The 24928-nt window shown below is 38.0% G+C and overlaps 1 protein-coding gene across 1 annotated transcript; it reads right to left on the bottom strand.

The window, feature by feature from the left end:
- Positions 1–14006: 14006 nt before the first annotated feature.
- LOC126687724 (uncharacterized) lies at positions 14007–18354 on the bottom strand. Its single transcript, XM_050382280.1, has 7 exons — positions 17524–18354; positions 16650–17472; positions 16279–16535; positions 15747–15905; positions 14589–15196; positions 14273–14531; positions 14007–14225 (listed from the first exon to the last, which is right to left on the bottom strand). Exons 1-7 carry the CDS (start codon positions 18352–18354, stop codon positions 14007–14009), a joined length of 3156 nt encoding a protein of 1051 aa, XP_050238237.1.
- Positions 18355–24928: the final 6574 nt, after the last annotated feature.

Below are 24928 nucleotides of genomic sequence, written 5' to 3'. Positions count from 1 at the left end.
CAATATTATTTTCTTAATTATTGAATCCCATCAATAATTTATTTATTTAGTATTTTTCGGGCAATAAAATTTCATTTTCTAATTTCTCGGGGACTTAATCTTATTTTTAATTCCAACTTTTCCTTAGTCCCGTTTAATTATTTTAGGCATTACAAATATTGAAATTCCTTCTTTAAATTTCAATATCGACCTATCCTCTTCCTCAATTACTTAATTCCTTCGTTAACTCCTTTTTCTAGTCGCTCTGACTATTAATTTAAATTGCGTTGCCCATTTCGGCAACGTCAAACGTACGGGGTATTACATTCTTCCCCCCTTATAAAAATTCGTCCTCGAATTTTTCTATACTTTAATTACCTTCTTAGGTAAACTTCCTATTATCTTCTTATACGTTTTTCTTCGTGATTTCTGTCACGCGTAGACTTGTCGCTCCTCCGCGGTACTTCAGTCGTTGTATCGTACTTGATACAACTTTTAAACGTCCTTATATTTTCCTTTATTTATTAATAAAAATCTTAATTTGATTAATTTAGAACAATTTAATTGAATAACTTAATGTCTTAAGTTATTAATGGGCTAATTTTAGGTGATTAGTCCTTTAACCAGTTTATTATTCGATTTGGAATTATTTTGGAAAGCAGTAAGCATTGCAGGCATGCTCAGGGGTAGTTGGATATACATATAAGGTTAACCTCGGTGACTTTGAGTGCTTGGCACTTCCGCGGGTTTTAACCATCGGTCTGGTCAGAATGGGCTCTCGGCCAGATCATGGGAGTTGTGCATCTCATCGATCCGTTTCTACTGGTTTGATCCGGAGTCAATTCTGAGTTCGGGTTAGCCCGAAATCGGCTCTGGAAGTTGCTAATTTGCTGGGCCTCGGACTCGTGGGCTCGGTATATACACTATGTTACATATTTCGACTTCTGAGCCCGTTTTACGTCGGATCTAGCCCGTTACATTATAAAATATGATGCTATATGTGTAGAATTAAGGCCGCGCCCAGGAAGAACAGAATAGAATAAAAAATCTCATAAATAAAGAGAATTCTCCGAATTATCTATGTATGGGTTCAAAATGGGCTTGATTTGGAGTCCGGATGAGCCCGAAAACATGTTTTGATGTTTGAATAGCGTCTGGAAGGATCTGGGAGAGAATCTGGAGGGCCGGCGAAGGAGGAGCACGGCGCTAGCTTAAGCTACCGGTGCCGGCAGGATGACTTGGCAGCGCTGCCACAGTGGCGGTGGTGGCGGTTTATCTTGGCGGTGCAGTCGGTTAAAGCGGGGATGAGGCGATTCTTCGGCAGTAGTTCCGGGATTTTGTTTTGCTTCGTTCTCACTCGTTTCAAGTCCGTTTCTCATGCAAAAAAAGTCAAAACGGTCTAAAATCGAACAAGAAATCCAAAAATAGTAATTTTGGAGTGTTTAAAGCTCCTCTAGGCAAAAAATACTTTCAGGGCAGCAACTATTTTTGAGGTTTTCCATGACAAAAACAGCTAAAATATACCTAGAAGCATACATTCTAAGGGACCTAATTGATTGTTTTCTGGTTTTGAACATTAAAAATAGCTAACTGTAGTGATTAACATGCCTTTTCATCAAATTTTATGGTGATTTGGCAATTTAATGATTATGCTATTTATGGCAATTCTATAGCTAAAATTAACACACAAGCTAACAAGACACCCTAAAACACATAACAATATCAGTTATGATATTCATGCTATTGAAAACCAAAGGAATAATTATAGTGGGTCCTCAGAATTACCGATTTGAGTCTTTGGCTCGTTTGCTGGCGAAGTGGATGCAGAATCCAGCTTCGTATCCGTGCGAATGTCGCGTTCTTGGAGAATTAACACGTGTTTAGTGTTTTCAAGACTAGATCTTAGTGTGTGTGTGTGTGTGGTGGCCGAATTTTCTATCTATTTTTCTAGGGTTTGTGTGCCACCTTTAGCCAGGCTAATTAAGGGTTCTATTTATAGTGGTTAGGGGTGACCTAGGGTTATCAAGAGGTTAAGTTGATTTTAAATTCTCTTAGTTAAAGTTTTAGATATACAACAATAATCAAAGAGTGTTCAGTGATAGATTATTAGGATTAGGTTATTTACCTTAATTTTTTACTTTTTAAATTCGCATTAATTAATTAATTAAGTGATAACTATGACTAAACGTGTTAATTTGGTGCCCGAAAGTATTAAAAACGACTCTTGAGACCCTATGGGTTTGGGTACAGTCAATTTTAGTTCGTAAAACTTGCAAATTGGCCCATAAACTTTTAAGATATGGCAATTAGTCCAATTTTTAGAGTTAAATTATAATTTTTTTGGATTTTTATGGGCTATTTACGCCTAATTACGTTTTAATCCTCCAAGTTCACAGTTGTGCACAGATTACGCCTGCTTAGATTCCAGCAAGCAAATCGAAAGCTCGTCACCTGGACAAATTTCTCTGGAAATCATCATTGGACGCTTCAGTTCCTTATCGCTTTTTACCTGTCCGTAAAATAGGTGTCTACAGTTTGCCCCCTCTTTAACGAGAATTGACGAAGTAGGTGAATTTTTGTTAAAGAAGAGATTTGTTGTTAGACGAGCGACAAGGATACATCCCACCATCGGAGGCGCTTGCTCGCCCGGTGGTGTGGTAATGCCCTAGTCTGAGCATTACCCTCTGTGGTGCATGACTCTGGCCTCATGCATCTCTAGTTCTAGTCTACTCCGCATCTGGACGAGAGTAGTTTTCTCAGCTGCCGTTGAGCCCGAGCTGCCTGAGTGCATACCCCGTGGAATGGAGCTATAAACTCTCGGCCGTCCTAAGAGTGGTCTGATGGCTCTAACCCTGGTAATTTCTTGTCTGATATTTTTTTATAGACAGACAAGATCCTTTGGCCATCCCAAAGGTCACCTTATTCATAGGTGTCTGGATTCTGTTAATTATTCCACGCTTAACGGATGCTGGTGTCTTTCTACCAGACTTCGGTGTCTTTCTACCGTATGCTGATATTTTCCATCAGGCTTTTGCATCTTTCTGCCACTTATGATGTCTTTATACCATGTTTCGGTGTTTCTCTACCGCGTTTTGGTGTCTTTATGCCATTTGAGGAGTCTGGCTCTTTTGGATCCCGTCTTTAGGGCAACTCTCCGGGTTTATTCTGAAGGCTCTAGGACTTGTCTGAATGCTCTAGGACTTGTTATGATTCATTGGATTTGTTCTAAAGGCTCTGAGACTTTGTTTGAATGCTCTAGGACTTACTCTGAAGGTTTCGGGACTTGTCTGAAGGCTCTGGAACTCATCTGAAGGCTCTGGGTCTTGTGTGAAGGCTCTAGGTCTTTTTCTGAAGGCTCTGGAACTTGCGTGAAGGCTCTGAGTCTTTTCTGAAGGCTCTAGGACTTGTCTGAAGGCTTTAGGACTCATTTCAAGGCTTTGGATCTTGTTTGAAGGCTCTACGTCTTGCTCTTATTCTCTGGGGTTTGTTCTGATCCACTATGGCTTGTTCAGATCCTCTAGGACTTGTTTTGAAGGCTCTGAGACTTGTTTTGAATTTTATGTGGAGCCTTTTGGTCCTGGGTTTATTGGAAGAAAAATGGCCCTAAGTAGCCCATGGAAAGCTTGCGCGTATAACTGCCTCAGGGGAAAGTGGTTACATCCTTATTCACATTAATTCGTCTTTTCTCAGATTTGGGTGATACATCCTTATTTAACTGGATACATCCTTATTTAACTGGATACATCCTTATTTAACTGCACTCTTTCAGGATTTTGACCTTTTACCGGAGATAGGTTTTTATTGCTTAGATTCTGGGATGTGTTTCGTATTCTGACTCGGAGTCTGGGAGTTGCTTGTAGAGAGTAGTTGAATGAGCTGGCCTAGATTGGTGTACACAACATACAACAAACTTATTAGTGTTTAAACTGTATTTGACTTGTACACTTACTTGGAGTATTTTGCGGATCCCTTCGTCGCAGAACATCCTTCCGGGGGATATTTGACCTCGCTGGCTGCAGGGCGCCACTGAGAGATTGGGTATATGCGGTATTTGATGCATGGCACGAACCCTTGCTCTTCGTCCAGACCACAAAGGTTATCCGGTGGCTGAGTTTGTATCTGCTCCCCGACAAAGCTACTTTGACGATCTTGTGTTACCCTGTCTTCTAGGTAAGTGGCCTCCGATTGGCGTGCCTGGGCTTCAGGTTCCGTACGGTGCTGATGCGCTCCCTTCTTGTGTTTGTTTAACATTCTGGATGTTTTATTACCTTGATAGTGCTCTTTTTCTTCTGTTTCTGTCTGTTGGGAAGCCTCTTTTTCTTGACTTCTTGCTGGTGGAGACCTGATGCCCTCGGTTCTCTAGCTAGTGGAGACCTGATGCCCCCGGTTCTCTAGCTTGTGGAGACCTAATGCCCGCGGTTCTTTGGTTGGTGGAAACCTAATGCCCCTGATCCTCTTACTGGTAGAGACCTGATGCCCCTGGTTCTCTAGTTTGTGGAGACCTAATGCCCCATGTCTTCTGATTGGTGGAGACCCGATGTCCCTGTCTTTTGGCTGGTGGAGACCCGATGTCCCTGTCTTTTGGCTGGTGGAGACCCGATGTCCCTGTCTTTTGGCTGGTGGAGACCTGATGCCTTCCTGTCTTCTGCTTTTGAAGCTGATATTTGATACTTGTTCATGTGTTGGACTAGGGTTGTCGCCTTGTCCTTATTCTGGGGTGAGATGGAGGTTCAAAGCCCGTTGCTCCTTGAGAGATCAGCTATGTACTGTATCTGCACAGATGAGGGTAAAAATGCCAGAATGCAATATGATCTATTCTATATGTGTGCATGTATGCAATTTTTTGCTCTGACTGATCTCTGTTTTCTTGCAGTACTGCATGGACGATCTGGGCCGCAGGTTGCAGTGAGCGGAGCTGGCTTCTGCTGACAGTGGAGCTGATATTCCCTTGGGTTTCCTTATGGTGGTTGATGTGACTTCTGTTTCGGTTGTCTTGGTCTTAGAGCCCTTGGTTGTCGTGGAGACCCTACTTCTTCTTCTAACGGTGTGCAGGCTGGGCGCGACGACGATGCTGACGATGAGAGTTCTCCGGTGGCGATGATGGAGATTCTGAGACCCTGGTGTAGGACTGGGATTCTGACAAGTAGAATTTTTTTCTTTGTAGTGCCTTCTTGTATGTCAGTACATTGTTTCCTGCGCGTGGATACTTTGCTTGTTGAATTTCATCGTCACTTCGCGTTCTGGATGTCTAATTTCTGGTTTCCAAAAAGTTATCTGATTCTTCGTCTTCTATTGTGTTTAGGCGCCTGTAGTCCCGTGATGATCGAATTGTGGGAAGCCGCGGCCCCTAGATATTGCCATGATTAGGAACCCGTAGTCCCATGAAGATTGAATTGTGAGAAGCCTTGATCCCGAGATGTTCCCATGATTGGGAACGCATAGTCCCGTGACAATTGTGAGAAGCCTTATTCCCGAGATGTTTTCATAATTGGGAGCCCATAGTCCCTGAATATATGAACAGTGGGAACCCGTAGTCACGTGATGTTTGGATGGTGGGAAGCCATAGTTCCATACTGTTTGATTGAGGAAATCTTCTGCCCTTCCTATTGTCTTGCTGGTGGGAAGTCGCAGTCCCATGATCCTTTGGTTTGTGGGAAGGCGTAGTCCCGGAGTTCTTAAATTATGGGAACCCGTTGTCCCTGAGTACTTGAATAATGGGCATCCGTAGTCCCGAGATTTTTAACTAATGGAAAGCCATAGTACTGTGATGTTGCTGTAATTGGGAGTTCGTAGTCCTATAAGTGTTTTGAGTCGTGGGAGGCCTTAGTCCTATGACCGATGCCCCTTTCTGTGTAGTAGCAGAGGTTTGTTAACTTTCATAGAGAGGGGTCTGATGCCCCCTGCTATCTGGATTTCTGTATCAAGATAGTAGAGGAATCGCGCCTGTGTTTAGATTCTCTCGTCTTAATTCTAGGGAAGAGGCCCAACGCCTACTTTTGGAGGTAAGAGGTTGGCAACCCATCTTGTCTCTTGGAGGAAGGCCCCACGCCTTTTCTTCATGCTTATGGGGTAAGGGGGCTGAAAGCCCGTCCTTATTTCTCTTGGGGTAGGAGGCCCCGACGCCTTTCTTGAGGTCTTTATTGCCCGTACTATCCGGATGTTCTTTGTAGGACGGTAGAGGCATAATGCTTTTAGATGAGTAGAGAGCCTGACATCTGTGACGAGGGTTTCGATGCCCCTAGCAATCCGGATTTCCACCTCGGGATAGTAATGGCATGGCGCATATTCTGAGTTGTAAAGGCTTGTAACCCGTGGTTCTTGAGGATCCTCTTAGAGTAATGGGGTTAATCCTCCTACTATCTGAGACGAGGGATTTGATGCCCCCTATCATATTGGATTTCGTCTCAGGATAGCAATGGCATGGCTATTCTGACTCTGCAAGAGGCCTATTAAGAGGACTCTGATGTTTGCTATCATCCGGATTTCCTTCTCCAGGTAGTAGAGGAATGTTGCATGTGGTTTTCGAGGCGTATTTTGCTTTTAGATTTTTTAGGCCTATGCTGATTTTGTAAGAGGTCGGAGGCTTGTGCTTGATTCTGTAAGAGGGCGGAAGCCTGTTGTGGGGATTCTGATGGTCCCTTGCTATCCAGATTTTCGTCTCTGGATTGTGGCGGCATGGTGCCTGTCCTGATGTACTTGTAGAGTGGTGGGGACCTTAATTCTCCAAAATTCTGATAGAAAGGAGTTCTTCCGCCCTCTGCTGCTATATGTCTAAGGAAGTCTTCTGCCCCCAACTATCTAGCTGAGGAAGTTTTCTTCCCCTATTGTCTGGCTAAGGAAGTCTTCTGCTTCCTGCTGGCTGACTGAGGAAGTTTTCTGTACCTACGGTCTGGCTGAGGAAGTCTCCTGCCCCTGCTGTCCGGCTGAGGAAGTCTTCTGCCCTCTGCTGTTTGGCCGAGGAAGTCTTCTGCCCCCTGATTGTCTAGCTGAGGAAGTCTTCTGCCCCTTGATTGTCTGGCTGAGGAATATTTACGCCTCTTGCTGTCTGGCTGAGGAAATCTTCGGCCCTTGATTGTCCTGCTGAGGAAGTCTTCTGCCCCGTGCTGTCTGTTAATGAAGGCGTTTGATGCCCCCTACTATTTAGGTTCTTTTCAAGTGATGGCCTGTTACCTATCAAGATTCTGGTACACTCTAATTGTGGAGATTTATGAGCCTTTTCGGGGTTTCCAAATTTGCAAAAACTGGCCCCATATTTTATTTTTCTATGCTTGTCTATTCAGGACTCGGTATTCTGGGCCTTGACAGGCGTCCAAATTTGCGAAAATTGGCTCCATTTTCATTTTTCCCGAGCTTATCTATTGTAGAATCAGTATTGCCACCTCATTGAAGCATTCAGTTTTCTGGTGGGGGACTGGATAGTTCAATGAAGAGTCTTGCTCTGACTTTGCTCAATCTGGCTCTTATAGTCCGGCCATGAACAGATTGATATGTAATTTCCAATGTTCCGCTCGGCTGTTCTGGATAGCTAAAGCCTTTTCTGCTTTTGAACTCTATGATGCTCAATTTGGTTGTTCTGGATGACTGAAAACCATATTGTCCTATTTTGATTGTCCCAGATGTCGGAAACTCGTCGTCTCGTGAAATCCCATGATGGTCTTAATACCCCTAGATTCAGCGCTGTGAATTTCTGAGCTTTGCATTTTATGAAGATCGGCAATGTTTTTCATTAACCTTCCATTCCGGACTCTGATTTGTCCCCTCATTAGAGCATTTTGTTTTTTTCTTGATGGGATATTGGATGTTCCAACAAAGAGTCCGCCAATCTACTCTATTCATCTGCTTTGATTTTTGTGGCTTAGCCCTGTATGATTTGTTTGGTTTCTGTTTTGACAGTATATGTGCATTTCAACAATTACATGGCGCTACTGGAAAGTGTATCTCATTATTATCATTTCATTATTTTCCATTGTCTCAAAGATTGTGCTTTAGAATTTACGGTCGTTTGTCTGGCCTTTCTAGGTACGTGCGCTGGTCAATAATCACGGCATGCATGCTTGATAAGAGATGTATATTGCTATCTCATTGAACAACCGGTACAATTGTGATACTTTCTGTTTCAAGGGGCCGGACCCCTGTCGTCAATTAGTCCTTTTCGGATTTTGTAATTCACTATTTTTTATGAGCGTCTTATGCGGCTCGTAGGCGTCCAAAGGAGGTCTTGCAGGGCACTCCTTTTCCACTCTTTAGATCGTCCCGCTCTCGTAGATTGGTGGGATGCTGCTTGGTGGGGGACTTCTTTATTGGTGGTGATTCCTATCCGGGCTAGACGTCCGTTCTAACGTGTCCCTCTACTGCTGGGCGCCTTTGAGTCGCGTAAACCTTTCCATTTGTGGCCAAATCTTTTTATGCCAAGAGACCTGTGAGATATCTCTTGTGGGTACTACCCTGCAAGCCGTTATCCCTTTAAGACAGCTATCCAACTTTTCTCATGATTCAAGAGTAAAGTCTCTTGCGACAGAATTCTCTCTTGAAGTTATTCACTTCTTTGTACCGGTTATTGAATGAGCTAATGACATAGCTCGATCTCATCAATGTATGCATATATGGTTACTGAAAATAACATGTCCAACAGGAAAAACATCACATAAATGAGCAGAGTATATTGCATCATCGACTCTAGAATTTTAATCAAATAAATAGTTCAAAAATAATCAAATGCAGAGAATGCATTGTAAATAGATCTCCTTGAGTCTGAGACTTAAGATGGGCCCTGTATCCGTTTTGCTGGAGATGCGTTCGATCCGAGCGCTAATTCCTCTTGCTTCTGATGTTTGGTATCTTCTTGAAATCGATGTGGGACATTAAGTTTGTAGTTGAGCATTCCCGGGAATTCTGTTGCTTTATTCGCCTGTTTGAAAGTGATTGGAACCCTCTGTTGTTCCATTCGATAGGTCTGAAAAGCTAAGACATCCGTTCTTCTGCTTTGTTGTTCCACATAGATGGGATCCATGTTGTTCTGCTGCTTGTTCTGGGTAGATTAAACCCTAGCCGTCTCTCTTGGATATTCTAGGTTACTGAAACTCGCGTTGTTCCATTCAGTTGTTCGGGAAAGCGGAAACCTCCATCGTTTTGTCTGGTGGAAACTCTTGCCGTTCTATTTGGACTATTCTGGATTACTGATTCCGGAGTCGTGGAAGACCCGTTCTAATTTTGCAGGAGGCTAGAAGCCCATTTTTATTCTGCAGGAGGTCGGAAGCCTATTGTGACTCTATAGGAGACCAGAAGCCTGTTCTGACTCTGTAGGAGGCCGAAAGCCCATTCTGACTCTATAGGAGGCCGGAAGCCCGTTCTGACTATGTAAGAGGCTGGAAGCCCGTACTTACTCTGTAGGAGGCCGAAAGCCTGTTCTGACTCTTTAGGAGGCTGGAAGCCCGTTCTCAGTCCTTAGGAGGCCGAAAGCCCGTTTTGACTTTGTAGGAGGCCAAAAACCCGTTCTAACTCTGTAGGAGGCTGGAAGCCCTTTCTGATTCTTTATGTGCTAACTATATTCTGAAGTCGTGGAAGGCCTGGTAGAAACCTCCTTTTGATTTGTCGGCTATCCGGGTTGCTGATTCTGGAGTCGTAGTAGAGCAGTTTTTCTGGTCCGTCTGATGTTTGGGTTTCTTATTCTGGAGTCGTAGTAGAGCCATTTTCTGGTCCCTCGGATGTCTGGGTTGCCGATGTTAGGGTCATGGTAGGACCGTTCCGATTTATTTGACTGATTGCTTGAAATTCTAGATGTTGAATGTGAACTCGATAGAGCAGTCAGTAGCATAGCTGCAAGACAAGGGGTTAGTGCATGATGCATGTTGTTGCATCCACGAGGGGTTAGTATGATGTGATGCATGATATGAAGATGATATACAGGGGTTAGTTTTTACCACGTAGCACATAGCAAATTTGGCACATAGAACAGTTTGGGATCATAGAGACACGTTGCTCCTTCTAACCTTATTTCTCCCACACACGTGTTCCAGGCGAGGTTTATTCCGAGGTATTTTGGTCTAGACCCTTGCATTGCAATGCAAGAGTCGGCGTTCCTGCAAAAAGCTCCCTTCTAGCAATTCTAAAGCAGGTAGATGGCACTTGTCGATGTAATGACTATATCTCTTTTTGGAAGGAGTTGAAAACATGTAGGGTGGACGTTGATGTATGTTTTAAAATCTGGAATTTGATTTAGCCTTGCGGCTGTATCTAGTGAAAGGAGTTTCCACTAGACTGGTTATTGGAGGTTTGATTAAGCGAAGGAGTATAACTTAATCGAATTTGTTTCTATTAGGTTTGGCCCAACAGGAAGTTTTGAAAGTCTAATTTCGAAACTAGACAATTTGCTAGGCCGGACCTAAAACTAAGATAGGATTTAGAATCATTACATTGACAACATGCCACAAATACAAACGCTATAGTGGGTATTTTCCTAGAGGGTAGTGTCTAGGCTGGGATGCATGTGGGCTGAGTCATTGGGTTTTAGTAGTAATTGGTTTAAGGCTCCCACAGAACTAATCCAAAAACGTTTAAAATGTTACGAAACAAATCCAAACGTTTCCCCTTTTTAGCGATTTAAGCCAAAAGTTTACAAACGTTACGAAACAAATCCAAACGTTTAAAACGTTATGAAAAAAATCCAAACGTTTCACCTTTTTAGCTGTTTAATCCAAACGTTTAAAATGTTACCAAACAAATTGAAACGTTTCGCCTTTTTAGCGATTTAAACCAAACGTTTACAAACGTTATAAAACAAAACCAAACGTTTCCCCTTTTTAGCGATTTAAGACAAATGTTTACAAATGTTACAAAACCAAGACAAACTTTTAAAACGTTAGGAAACCAATCCAAACGTTTAAAACGTTACGAAACAAATCTAACCGTTTTACCTTTTTAGCGATAAAAGCCAAATGTTTACAAAAGTTACGAAAGAAATTCAAACGTTTGACATTTTTAGTGATTTAAGCGAAACGTTTACAAACGTTACGAAAAAAATCCAAATGTTTCACCTTTTTAGCGATTTAAGCCAAAAGTTTAAAACGTTACAAAACCAATCCAAACGTTTAAAACGTTACGAAAAAAATCCAAACGTTTCCACTTTTTAGCAATTTAAGCCAAACGTTTACAAACGTTTCACCTTTTTTAGCGATTGAAGCTAAACGTTAACAAACGTAACGAAACAAAACCAAACGTTTCTCCTTTTTAGCGATTTAAGCAAACCGTTTACAAACGTTACAAAACCAATCCAAACGTTTAAACCTTTACGAAACGAATCCAAACGTTTAAAACGTTGCGAAACAAATAAAACATTTCACCTTTTTAGCGATTTAAGCCAAACCTTTACAAACGTTATGAAACAATCCAAATGTTTCACTTTTTTTAGCGATTGAAGCCAAACGTTTAAAAACGTTACGAAACAAAACCAAACGTTAGCGATTTAAGCCAAATGTTTAAAAAGTTACGAAACATATCCAAACGTTTCTCATTTTTAGCGATTTAAGCCAAACGTTTACAAACGTTACGAAATAAATCCACACGTTTCACCTTTTTAGCGATTCAAGCCAAACATTTAAAAAGTTACGAAATCAATCCAAACGTTTAAAACATTACGAAACAAATACAAATGTATAAAACATTACGAAAAGATTCCAAGCGTTTCACCTTTTTAGCAATTTAAGCCAAACGTTTACAAACGTTACGAAACAAATCCAAATGTTTCACGTTTTTAGAGATTTAGCCGAAGGTTTACAAAAGTTATGAAAGAAATCCAAACGTTTGACTTTTTTAGCAATTTAAGCCAAACATTTACAAACGTTACGAAAAAAATCCAAACGTTTCACCTTTTTAACGATTTAAGCCAAAAGTTTAAAATGTTACAAAACCAATCCTAACGTTTAAATAGTAACGAAACAAATCCAAACGCTTCCCCTTTTTAGCGATTTAACCGAAACGTTTACAAACGTTATGAAACAAATCCAAACGTTTCACCTTTTTTAGCGATTAAAGCGAAACGTTTACAAACGGTACGAAACAAAACCGAACGTTTCACCTTTTTAGCAATTTAAGCCAAACGTTTACAAACGTTACGAAAAAAATCAAAATTACCTTTTCTAGCGATTTAAGCCAAACGTTTACAAAGGTTACGAAACAAAACCAAACGTTTCACCTTTATAGTGATTTAAGAAAATTGTTTAAAATGTTACGAAACATATCCAAACGTTTCCCTTTTTTAGCGATTTAAGCCAAACGTTTAAAAAAGTTACGAAACAAATCAAAACGTTTCACCTTTTTAGCAATTCAAGCCACACGTTTAAAACATTACGAAACCAATCCAAACGTTTAAAATGTTATGAAACCAATCCAAACGTTTAAAATGTTACGAAACAAATCCCAACGTTTCATCTTTTTAGCGATTTAAGCCAAACGTTTACAAATGTTGTGAAACAATTCCAAACATTTCACCTTTTTAGCGATTTAAGCCAAACATATAAAACGTTATGAAACCAATCCAAACGTTTAAAACGTTACGAAACAAATTCAAACGTTTCTCCTTTTTAGCGATTTAAGACAAAGGTTTACAAATCTTACGAAAGAAATCCAAATGTTTGACATTTTTAGAGATTTAAGCCAAATGTTTACAAACGTTACGAAACAAATCCAAACATTTCACCTTTTTAGCGATTTAAGCCAAAAGTTTAAAACATTACAAAACCAATCCAAACGTTTAAATAGTTACGAAACAAATCCAAACGCTATCCTTTTTAGCGATTTAAGCCAAACGTTACGAAACAAATCCAAACATTTCACCTTTTTTAGCGATTGAAGCCAAACGTTTACAAATGTTACGAAACAAAACCAAACGTTTCACCTTTTTATCGATTTAAGCCATACGTTTACAAACGTTACAAACCAATACAAACGTTTAAAACGTTACGAAACCAATCCAAATGTTTAAAACGTTACGAAACAAATCTAAATGTTTCGGCTTTTTAGCGATTTAAGCCAAATGTTTACAAACGTTATACGAAACAAATCCAAATGTTTCCCCTTTTTTAGCCATTGAAGCCAAACGTTAAACTTTACGAAACAAAACCAAACTTTTCACCTCTTTAGCAATTTAAGAGAAACATTTAAAACGTTACGAAACATATCCAAATGCTTCCCATTTTAGCGATATAAGCCAAACATTTACAAACGTTATGAAACAAATCCAAACATTTCACCTTTTTAGCGATTTAAGCCAAACGTTTAAAACGTTACGAAACCAATCAAAACGTTTTAATCATTTGAATTTGTTTCGTAACGTTTGTAAACGTTTGGCTTCTATCACTAAAAAGGTGAAACATTTGGTTCGAAACGTTTATAATTGTTTGGATTTGTTTTGTGACGTTTTAAACGTATGGATTGGCTTCGTAACGTTTTAAATGTTTGGCTTAAATTGATAAAAAGGGGGAACGTTTGGATTTGTTTCTTAACGTTTGTAAACGTTTGGCTTAAATCTAAAAAAATGTGAAACATTTGGATTTGTTTCGTAACGATTGGAAACGTTTAGCTTAAATCTCTAAAAAGGTGAAACGTTCGGATTTGTTTTGTAACATTTGTAAACGTTTGGCTTAAATCGTTAAAAAGGTGAAACGTGTGGGTTTGTTTCGTAACGTTTGTAATTGTTTAGCTTCAATCGCTAAAAAGGTGAAACCTTTGGATTTGTTTCATAACGTTTTAAACGTTTGGATTGGTTTCATAACGTTTTAAATGTTTGGATTAAATCACTAAAAAGGTGAAACGTTTGGATTTGTTTCGTAACGTTTGTAAATGTTTGGCTTAAATTGCTAAAAAGGAATATCGTTTGGATTTGTTTTGTAACATTTGTAAACGTTTGGCTTAAATCGCTAAAAAGGTGAAACGTTAGGATTCTTTTTTTGGTAAAAGGTACCAAGGAATTATATCAATCACAACTAACCACCACTGCAAAAATTCAAACTTTGTACAAAGCAGAGGCACAACTATTCTATACAAAGCCAATTCTTATAAATCTGAAAGAATAAACTAGTATTAGACTGCCTTCCATACAACTTCAACAGCACATCCTGCCTAATCATTCTAAAAATCTCCACATCAGTAACAACAACCTTCTCAAAATCACCCTGTTTCTGGCCCTTCAGATATGATAAATTACAGCTATGAAGGCCACTCTTCTCACTCTTAGTAGCAAGCTTTTTCCTCTGGTATTTTTGATAAACCATGACCACTCCCTTCTCCAGCTACCAACTTCTCTATGAATATTGCCATTGTACAGCAACTTGCTCATTACAGCTTTTGTACACTTGCAATTGAAAAACAGATGCTCAATGGATTCACTTTTTTCATTGCAAAGAACACAACTATTTTCCTCAACACAGCCCCACTTTTTCAACTTGTCTCTGGTTTTCAACTTCTTCCTGACTGCTAACCAGGCAATAAAGCTTTGTCTAGGAACACAACCAGGGCTCCAAATTAGCTTCCACCAGGGGACTTTCTCATCATTCACCCTGAAATGCTTCCAAGCTTAGTTGATAGTGAAAACACCATCCCTGTTCAGATTCCACTTCACAGCATCGTTTCTATCATTTATCCTTAACTGAATTTTGATAGTGTCCCACACTCCCTCTGTCATATCATCTACAGGATCAGGAAGTCTCCAATCACCTCTTCTCCACACATCTCTAACTTTAGCCTCCTTGGGGATATCAGCATCAATAAAGGACATGCTAGGGAACATATCAACTATAGCTTTTCCTTGAAACAAAGGATCAAACCAGAAAGACAAGTCTCCCTTGCCCAGATCACAGGAAAAGCAACCTTTTATATCCTGTCTTATTTTGCACAAATTCCTCCAACTCCAGCTAGCTACAAGAGACTTAGTAATGCCCCAAAAACTCAACATCTTCAGCTTGTTTTTTATGATCCATTTAGCCCATAAGGAATCTTTCACAACAACTAACTCCCAGACATGCTTCATGATAGCTATTCTGTTCCAGAGGACAATATCCTTAACTCCTAGGCCCCCTTCACTTTTCATCTTGCAAACATCCTTCCAAGCAACCATGCTACCATGCTTAAAATCTACATTTCCCTTCCAAAGGAAATTCCTGCACAGGCTCTCAACTCCTCTCAAAACTTCCATAGGTAAAATGAAGATAGATGCCCAATACACCTGCATGCTAAAAAGAACAACGAACAAAGGATCACTTTCACCCCCGAACTTGTGTCAAAGTATCAAAAAAGTCCAAAGCTGAAAAAAGGGATCACTTATACCCTAAACTTGCGTAAAACGGGTCAAAAACCCCCCTCCCCACTCTCACCTAAGAGAGTGTACTACACTCTCCGGTTTTTCATAGTGGTTTTGTTACTCAGGGTGGTTTTTGATAGAAAAAAGTTGAAAATGGTCCTAATTTTTTTTAAACATTACAAATTAAAACTTATAATTAAAAAAGTACAATTTAATCCCTATTATTCTGAAATCTAAAACAACAAATTAACCCTCTAATTTTTAATATATAACAAATTAATCTCCAAATTTTAAAATATGAATTAACTAATTAACCCCAAAAATTAAAATATTAATAAATCAACCCTAATTTTTTAATATACATAAAAAAATTAATTTTTTTTTTAATTTTTTTTAAAATACAGACCCGCGGGTCTGTTCTTCCAGACCCGCGGGTCACAGATCCTCAGGTGAGGATCTTTTAACAGATCCTCACCTGAGGATCTGTTCTTGAGATCCTCCGACGAGGATCTGTACAGATCCTCGCCGGAGGATCTGTTGACAGATCCTCGCCTGAGGATCTGTTACAGATCCTCAGGCGAGGATCTGTTCTTGACAGATCCGCGCGAGGATCTGCAGATCCTCGTCTGAGGATCTGTTACAGATCCTCAGGTGAGGATCTGTCAAGAACAGCTCCGGCGAGGAGGCTCCTCCTCCTCCTCGCCGGAGCAAAAAAAAAATTAGAAATTTTTTTGGCAAAAAGGCTAAAAAGACCCCTAAATTAACTAGGGATTAATTGAAATTTATTAGGTTTTAATTGCAATTAATTAGGATTTAATTGAGATTAATTAGAATAAAAAATATTAATTAAAAGCCCACTCTCCAATTAAGGTGCCACATCAGCATAAGGGGCTTTTTGAGCCAGTTTACACAAGTTCAGGGTATAAGTGATCCGGTTTTCCAGCTTTGGACTTTTTTGATACTTTGACGCAAGATGAGGGGTGAAAGTGATCCTTTGTTCAAAGAACAACATTCACTAATTGAAGTCTGCCAGCATAGGACAAATGCCTGACAATCCAATGAGTAATTCTCTTAGTTATCTTCTCTATCAACCCTCTACAATCCTCTTTGCTAAGCCTTTTACTGATCAGGGGCATACCAAGGTATTTAATAGGTAAAGTACCCTCTGAAAATCCCAACTCATGCATAATACAACTTTTGATATCCTCCCTAAGGCCACTAAAGTAAATGCAGCTCTTATTTTCATTCAAACTCAACACAGACACTTCATGAAAATGATGCAGCACTTTAGCAATCTATCTAACACTATTCATTTCACTTTTGCAAAATATGAACAGGTCATCCGCAAAACAAAGGTGCTTAATTCTCAGCTCTTTACATCCAGAATGGAAGGCAAAGCTATTATCACATTTAGATTCTAAGCATGTAGAAAGGTATTCCATAACAACAACAAAAAGTAAAGGGGACATAGGATCTCCTCGCCTAATTCCTTTAACCCCTTTAAAGAACCCCTCAGGTTTCCCATTAATCATGATGGAGTCAGAAGGGGTCCTCATACACATCATTATCCACTTGATGAATTCATCAGGGAAATTAAGGCCCAAGAGCACTTCTTTAATACAGTTCCATTGCACAGAATCATAAGCTTTTCTCAAGTCAATCTTCCTGGCACAGTCATTCCTACCATTAGCTCTATGATAGTTAAAAACTAACTCATGTGCTAACAGGACATTGTCACTAATCTTCCTCATAGGCACAAAAGCGGATTGGGCATGATTAATGAAGTAATCTAAGTAACCTCTCATTCTACTTGCAATAATCTTGGTAATGCATTTGTAAATGACATTACAGCAAGAGATGGGTCTAAAGTCACTCAAAAGCAAAGCATTCTCTACTTTTGGATTAAGAGTAATAATAGTTGCATTAATCTGCTTTAAAAGTTTACCAGAGATGAAGAAGTCTCTGACAGCCTCACAAATATCACCTCCAATAACTGACCAGCACTTCTTAAAGAGAAGACTCCCATAGCCATCTGCACCAGGTGCCTTATCAGACCCAATGCTAAACATAGCTGATTTAATCTCCTCATTAGTAACTGGATCCACCATCTTCTTTCTATCAATCTCACAAACACACTCTCCTTTAGACAGGGTGTTATAATCAACACTAACATTTCTGTTACTTCTACTCCCAAAGAGGTTCTGATAGTACTGAACAATACTGTTAGTAATACAGCCCTAGTCTTTGACAACTTCACCATCTACATTCAACTGAGAAATTCTATTACTAATTTGCCTTTGCTTCATGGAATTGTGGAAAAATCTGGTATTCAAATCTCCAAGCTCAATCCATTGAACTCTAGATTTTTGTCTAAAGAAATTTTCCTCCCATTTTAGGACTTTCTTCATAACAGCAGCTTTTAACCTCTCCTCTTCAAGTAGCTGGTTGTTCAAAGGGTCCCTTTGAATCTGCACTTGAATACTATCTAACTCCTTTTTAGTCATCTCAACCTGCATAGAAATATTATTGAAGCTATCTCTATTTAGATTCCTCAACACCCTCTTCAATCTATTAAGTTTATGGACACTTTGATACATCTTAAAGCCATCTGTAGGAGTACACCAACTATCTCTGTCTGTTTCACGGAAGTCTTTATGCTCTGTCCAAATATTGAAAAACCTAAAAGGTTTGCAGTTCACCCTAACTGGCTCATTAAACGTAATAATCACAGGAGAGTGATCAGAGATGCCATGATTTAGAAAGGAGGCTTTAGCATCAAAAGAATTCAGCCAGCTTTCAGAGACCAGGGCCCTATCAATCTTCCTCCACACTCTATTATCTCCACATTGAATGTTAGTCCAAGTAAACCAATTACCCTTCGAATTCAACTCATTAAGATTAGCCTCTGTCAAAAAGTTCTGGAAATCCTCACACTGCTTCTGATTAGCTAAAATACCCCCACATCTATCAGCATTACTCAAAATGGCATTGAAATCTCCCAATACTATCAAGGGACTATCATTCTCCTTGGAAATACTAACCAAATCCCTCCATAATTGCTTTCTATCATTAGCATCACTCATGCCATAAATGAAGGAACACATGAACTTTTAGCCCTCACAACTAACATCACAATGCATCACCTGACTAGACTTGAAAACACAATTAACGCCTACATCAACCTTGTAACAAATCCAGATTCCCCCCAAATCATTACACTCAATATTGTTCAGCATCTTCCATCCTCTCAGGTTTAAACTCCTCCAAACTTTATCACTATTAATATCCCTCACCCTAGTCTCAAAAATAGCAAACAGAGATAACTTATAATCAAAAATCCACTTCCTTACCTCTGCATGCTTGATGGGGTCATTAAGGCCCCTAATATTCCACACTCCGATCATTTTCCCCTTTCAGGGGTTATTGCTGCTTTGTTTCCTCTCTTGTCCTCAATAATGCCAATTCTACTACTACTTGCTGCATCAAATCTGCTAGCTATAAAAATCCCTTGGATTTGGTTTGCAACATTCCCTTGGTTTGCACCAACCACTTTCTTCTTTCCTTTGCTAGGAGGCAATTTGGTATTCTGTATATTCTTGCTTTGCATTCCATTCTTCTCTTTAGTCTTTCTCTTATCAATACTGGTATCCTGCACCTCATCATTTTTGCACTAATCCCTGGAATTTGTTGATAACTAGGACTTCTTCTACTTCTAGCTTGTTTGCATTGCCAACAATTCCTTCTTCATTAGTCTCTAAATTGCCATTACTGTCCCCTGCTTTTTTAACCCATTTCTTCATTACTGGCTTGTTTTCTTTGCATTCCACAGTGTTATGTCCCATAGTTTTACATTTAGCACATGCAGGAGGCCTCCACTCATACACAATCTGCAGACAGAACTTGGCCCCTGTTTTATCTTCAAGAATAACCTCTTGAGGGAAGTCACCAAAAATGTCCATCTCTACTAACACTCGAACAAACGCCAATCTGGATAGATCATTAGTGCATTGGTCCGTATACATTGGCCTTCCACACAAGCTTGCAATTCTTCCTAGCATTAGGGGAGTCCAGAACTCCCACGGGAGCTTAGGGAGTTGGATCCAAACTGGAATTTTCATCATCTCCTCTACTTCAAACTTCATTGTTCTTTTCCATTCTTTCAACACCACAAGTCTTCTGTCGAAAAATATGGGTCCATCATACATCGATTTAATCTCGCTCTCATCATTCTCAAACTGTAACAAAAACATTTTAGGGCTAATTTGTATTACATTCAATAGACCCTGGTTCTTCCATCTAGTCATCACAAAGCTTTGGAAATGGAAAAATCTTGGTTTGCACCCAATCACTGTACAAACTACAGCATATTTCCATTTTTCCTCTTCTTCATAAACCTCAGATGTGTGAAATTTCACCACTCTATAGCCATCACTTAGCGAGGGAGGGTAAAATTGGAGTTTAGCTCCATTATCTTTGTTTCTATTAGTACCAAACAACGATCTCCATGATTTCTCCTTCACTTCTTCCTTTTCCTCTTTAGTATTAGTTTCTTCTTCTATCTTCTCATTCTCCGCCACTACAAGATCAACTTCAAAGCTTTTAGATCCACTCTTCTGAATCTGAGTACCATTATTCTCACTTCTCTCGCCGATCATAGATTTCACACTCACAGCACCTTCCACTCCTGGATCTACTCTAAATCTATCTTCTTACCCCTGACGAACTTCTTCAATCCCTAAAATAACATTTCCAAATTTACTTCCTTCTTCAGCTCTCTTCTCCATAGCTTCCTCATCATCTAAAACTTCATCAATAAGCTTGAGTTTTAGATCATACACCTGTTTTGCATTCAGATTCAATGCTTTCTTAGGTGTCTTCCCCATGATTTGAGAAACGGCGTAAAATAGCGTTAAGAGAAAAACCTGCGCCGAGAGAGAGAAAAGAAAACCATTTTTGGGAATTTTTTTTCTTCTAAAAAATGTTAGGATTTTTTCATAACGTTTGTAAATGTTTGGCTTAAATCGCTAAAAGAATGAAACGTTTGGATTTGTTTCGTAACGTATGTAAACGTTTGACTTAAATCGCTAAAAAGGTGAAACGTTTGGATTTGTTTTGTAACGTTTGTAAACGACGTTTGTAAACGTTTGGCTTTAATTGCTAATAATGTGAAATGTTTGGATTTGTTTCCTAACGTTTGTAAATGTTTGGCTTTAAACGCTATAAAGGGGAAAAGTTTTGATTTGTTTCATAACATTTGTAAATGTTTGTAAACGTTTGGCTTAAATCGCTAAAAAGGTGAAACATTTGGATTTTTTTCGTAACGTTTGTAAAGGTTTGGATTTATTTGGAAACATTTGAAACGTTTGGAATTGTTTCGTAACGTTTTAAACTTTTGGCTTAAATCGCTAAAAAGGTGCAACGTTTTGATTGGTTTTGTAACGTTTTAAACATTTGGAATGGTTTCGTAACGTTTGTAAACGTTTGACCTAAATCGCTAAACATGTGAAATATTTTTATTTGTTTTGTAAAGTTTGTAAACGTTTGGCTTAAATCGCTAAAAATGTGAAATGTTTGGATTTAATTCATAACGTTTTAGACGTTTGGTTTTGTTTCGTATCATTTGTAAACGTTTGGTTATGTTTCATATCGTTTGTTAACGTTTTGATTTGTTTTGTAACGTTTGTAAACATTTGGCTTAAATCTCTAAAAAGGTGAAACAATTGGATTTGTTTCGTAACATTTTAAACGTTTGGATTGGTTTCGTAACGTTTTAAACGTTTGGATTTGTTTCTAAAAGTTTGTAAACGTTTAGCTTAAATTGCTAAAAAAGTTAAATAGCTTGATTTGTTTCGTAACGTTTTAAACGTTTGGATTTGTTTAGTAACGTTTATAAACGTTTGGATTAAATCGCTAAAAATGTGAAGCGTTTGGATTGGTTTCGAAACGTTTGTAAATGTTTGGCTTAAATCGCTAAAAATGTGAAACGTTTGGATTTTTTTTGTAACGTTGGTACACGTTTGGCCTAAATCGCTAATAAAGGTGTATGGTTTTGTTTCGTAACGTTTGTAAACGTTTGGTTTAAATGGCTAAAAAAGATGAAATGTTTGGATTTGTTTTCGTAACGTTTGTACACGTTTGGCTTAAATCGCTAAAAATGTTAAACATTTGGATTTTTTGCATAACCTTTTAGACGTTTGGATTGGTTTTGTAACGTTTTATACTTTTGGCTTAAACCGCTAAAAAGGTAAAACGTTTAGATTTGTTTCGTAACATTTGTAAACGTTTAGCTTATATTGCTAAAAAGGTAAAACGTTTAAATTGGTTTTGTAACGTTTTAAACGTTTGGCTTAAATCGCTAAAAATGGGAAACGTTTGTTTTTTTTCATAACGTTTGAAAAAGGTGAAACGTTTGGATTTGTTTCGTAACATTTTAAACGTTTGGATTAAATCGCTAAAAAGGCGAAACGTTAGGATTTGTTTTGTAACGTTTTAAACATTTGGCTTAAATCGTTAAAAAGGTGAAACGTAATGATTTTTTTCCTATCGTTTACAAACGTTTGGCTTAAATCATTAAAAGGGAAAAAGTTTGGATTTGTTTCGTAATGTTTTAAACTTTTGGATTAGTTTTGTAACGTTTTAAACGTTTGGATTAGTTTCGTAACGTTTTAAATGTGTGTCCTAAATCGCTACAAACATGAAACATTTGGATTTGTTTCATAACGCTTGTAAACATTCGGCTTAAGTCACTAAAAATATGAAACGTTTGGAATCGTTTCGTAACGTGTGTAAAGATTTGGCTTAAATTTTAAAGAGATGAAACTTTTGGATTTGTTTCGTAACGTTTGAAAATGTTTGGCTTAAATCGCAAAAAAGATGAAACGTTGGATTTGTTTCGTAACATTTGAAACGTTTGGATTGGTTTCGGAACGTTTGTAAACGTTTGGTTTAAATCGCTAAAAAGGGGAAACGTTTGGTTTTATTTCGTAACGTTTGTAAACGTTTGGCTTAAATGGCTAAAACGTGAAAAGTTTGGTTTTGCTTTGTAACGTTTGAAAACGATGTTTGTAAACGTTTGGCTTAAATCGCTAATAATGTGAAAAGTTTGGCTTCAATCGCTAAAAAGGGGAAACGTTTGGATTTGTTTCGTAACGTTTGTAAACGTTTGGCTTAAATCTCTAAAAAGGTGAAATGTTTGGATTTGTTTCGAAACGTTTGTAAACGTTTGAATTTGTTTTGCAACGTTCTAAACGTTTGTATTTTTTTGTAACATTTTAAACGTTTGGCTTAAATCGCTAAAAAGGTGAAACTTTTGGATCGGTTTTGTAACGTTATAAACGTTTGCATTGGTTTCGTAATGTTTGTAAATGTTAGGCTTAAATCGCTAAAAATGTGAAACTTTTGGATTTGTTTCGTATCATTTGTAAACGTTTGGATTGGTTTCGTAACATTTAAACGTTTGGCTTAAATCGCTAAAAAGGTGAAACGTTTGGATTGGTTTCGTAACGTTTTAAACGGTTGGTTTAAATTGCTTAATAGGTGAAACATTTGGATTTGTTTTGTAACGTTTGTAGACGTTTGGCTTAAATTGCTAAAAAGGTGAAACGTTTGGATTTATTTCGTAACGTTTTAAATGTTTGGATGTGTTTCTCAACTCTTTAAATGTTTAGCTTAAATCTCTAAAAAGGTGTAACGTTTGGACTGGTTTCATAACGTTTTAAATGTTTGGCTTAAATCGCTAAAAAGGCGAAACATTTGGACTTGTTTTGTAACTTTGTAAATGTTTGGCTTAAATCGCTAGAAAAGTCAAATGTTAGGATTTGTTTCGTAACTTTTGTAAACATTTTGCTTAAATCGCTAATAAGATGAAACGTTTGGGTTTGTTTCGCAATGTTTGTAAACGTTTGGCTTAAATCGCTAAAAAGTTGAAACGTTTCGATTTGTTCCGTAACGTTTTAAACGTTTGGATTGGTTTCGTAACGTTTGTAAACGTTTGGCTTAAATCGGTAAAAAGGTGAAACGTTTAGTTTTGTTTTGAAACGTTTGTAAATGTTTGGCTTAAATTGCTAAAAAGATGAAAAGTTTGGTATTGTTTCGTAATGTTTGTAAACGATGTTTGTAAAAATTTGGCTTCAATCGCTAAAAAGGGAAAACATTTGGATTTGTTTCGTAACTTTTGTAAATGTTTGGCTTAAATCGCTAAAACGGCGAAACGTTTGGATTTTTTTTGTAATGTTTGTAAATGTTTGGATTTGTTTTGTAACATTTTAAACATTTAGATTTTTTTCGTAACGTTTTAACCATTTGGCTTAAACCGTTAAAAAGGTGAAATCTTTGAATTTGTTTTGTAACATTTTAAACGTTTGCATTAGTTTCGTAACGTTTGTGAACGTTTGGCTTAAATCATTAAAAAGGTGAAACATTTGGATTTGTTTCGTAATGTTTTAAATGTTTGGATTTGTTTCCTAACGTCTTAAACGTTTGGATTGGTTTCATAACATTATAAATGTTTGGCTTAAAGCGCTAAAAAGGTGAAATGTTTGGATTTGTTTCGTAACGTTTGTAAACATTTGGCTTATATCGCTAAAAAGGGGAAACATTAGGATTTGTTTCAAACGTTTGTAAACGTTTGGCTTAAATCACTAAAAAGATTAAATGTTTGGATTTGTTTCGTAACGTTTGTAAACGTTGGGCTTAAATCCCTGAATAGGTGAAACGTTTGGATTTGGTTCGTAACGTTTGTAAACGATGTTTGTAAACGTTTGGCCTAAATCTCTAATAATGTTAAACGTTTGGATTTGTTTCGTAACGTTTGTAAAGGTTTGGCTTCAATCGCGAAAAAGAGGAAACATTTGGATTTCTTTTGTAACGTTTGTAAACGTTTGGCTTAAATCGCTAAAAAAGGAGAAACATTTGGAATTGTTTCGTAACGTTTTAAAAGTTTGGATTAGTTTCGTAACGTTTTAAACGTTTGGCTTAAATCACTAAAAAGGTGAAATGTTTGGATTGGTTTTGTAATGTTTTAAACGTTTGGATTGGTTTCGTAACGTTTGTAAACATTTGGATAAATTGCTGAAAATGTGAACCGTTTAGATTTGTTTTGTAATGTTTGTATACATTTGTCTTAAATCGCTAAAAACGTGAAACATTTGGATTTGTTTCGTAACGTTTTAAACGTTTGGATTTGTTTCGTAACATTTTAAACGTTTGAATTTGTTTCTTAACGTTTGTAAACGCTTGGCTTAAATCGTTAAAAAGGTGAAACGTTTGGGTTTGTTTCATAACGTTTTCAACGTTTTGATTTTTTTAGTAACATTTGTAAACGCTTGGCTTAAATCGCTAAAAAAGTGAAACATTTAGATTTGTTTTGTAACGTCTGTAAACGTTTGGCTTAAATCGCTACAAATGTGAAACGTTTCGATTTTTTTTGTAACGTTTGTAAACATTTGGCTTAAACCGCTAAAAATATGAAATGTTTGTTTTTGTTTCGTAACGTTTGTAAACGTTTGGCTTAAATCGCTAAAACTGTGAAACGTTTGGAAAAGAACGTTTGGATTTGTTTCGTAACGTTATAAACGTTTAGTATAAATCGCTAAAAAAGGTGAAACGTTAGAATTTGTTTCGTAACGTTTTAAATGTTTAGCTTAAATCGCCAAAAAG

Source organism: Mercurialis annua, linkage group LG6, assembly GCF_937616625.2.
Source record: "Mercurialis annua linkage group LG6, ddMerAnnu1.2, whole genome shotgun sequence".
Classification (NCBI taxonomy): Eukaryota; Viridiplantae; Streptophyta; class Magnoliopsida; order Malpighiales; family Euphorbiaceae; genus Mercurialis; species Mercurialis annua.
Note: the sequence above shows the minus strand (reverse complement) of the source record. Positions and strands in the feature narration are given on the sequence as shown.

Coding starts and splice junctions, on each gene's coding strand:
- LOC126687724 (XM_050382280.1), bottom strand. CDS start 18,354: ATGAGTGATGCTAATGATAGAAAGCAATTATGGAGGGATTTGGTTAGT. Junction 16,536..16,649: donor CTTTGCCTTCCATTCTGGAT/GTAAAGAGCTGA, acceptor ATTTTCATGAAG/TGTCTGTGTTGAGTTTGAAT. Junction 15,906..16,278: donor GACTTCAATTAGTGAATGTT/GTTCTTTGAACA, acceptor GATCTGTAACAG/ATCCTCAGACGAGGATCTGC.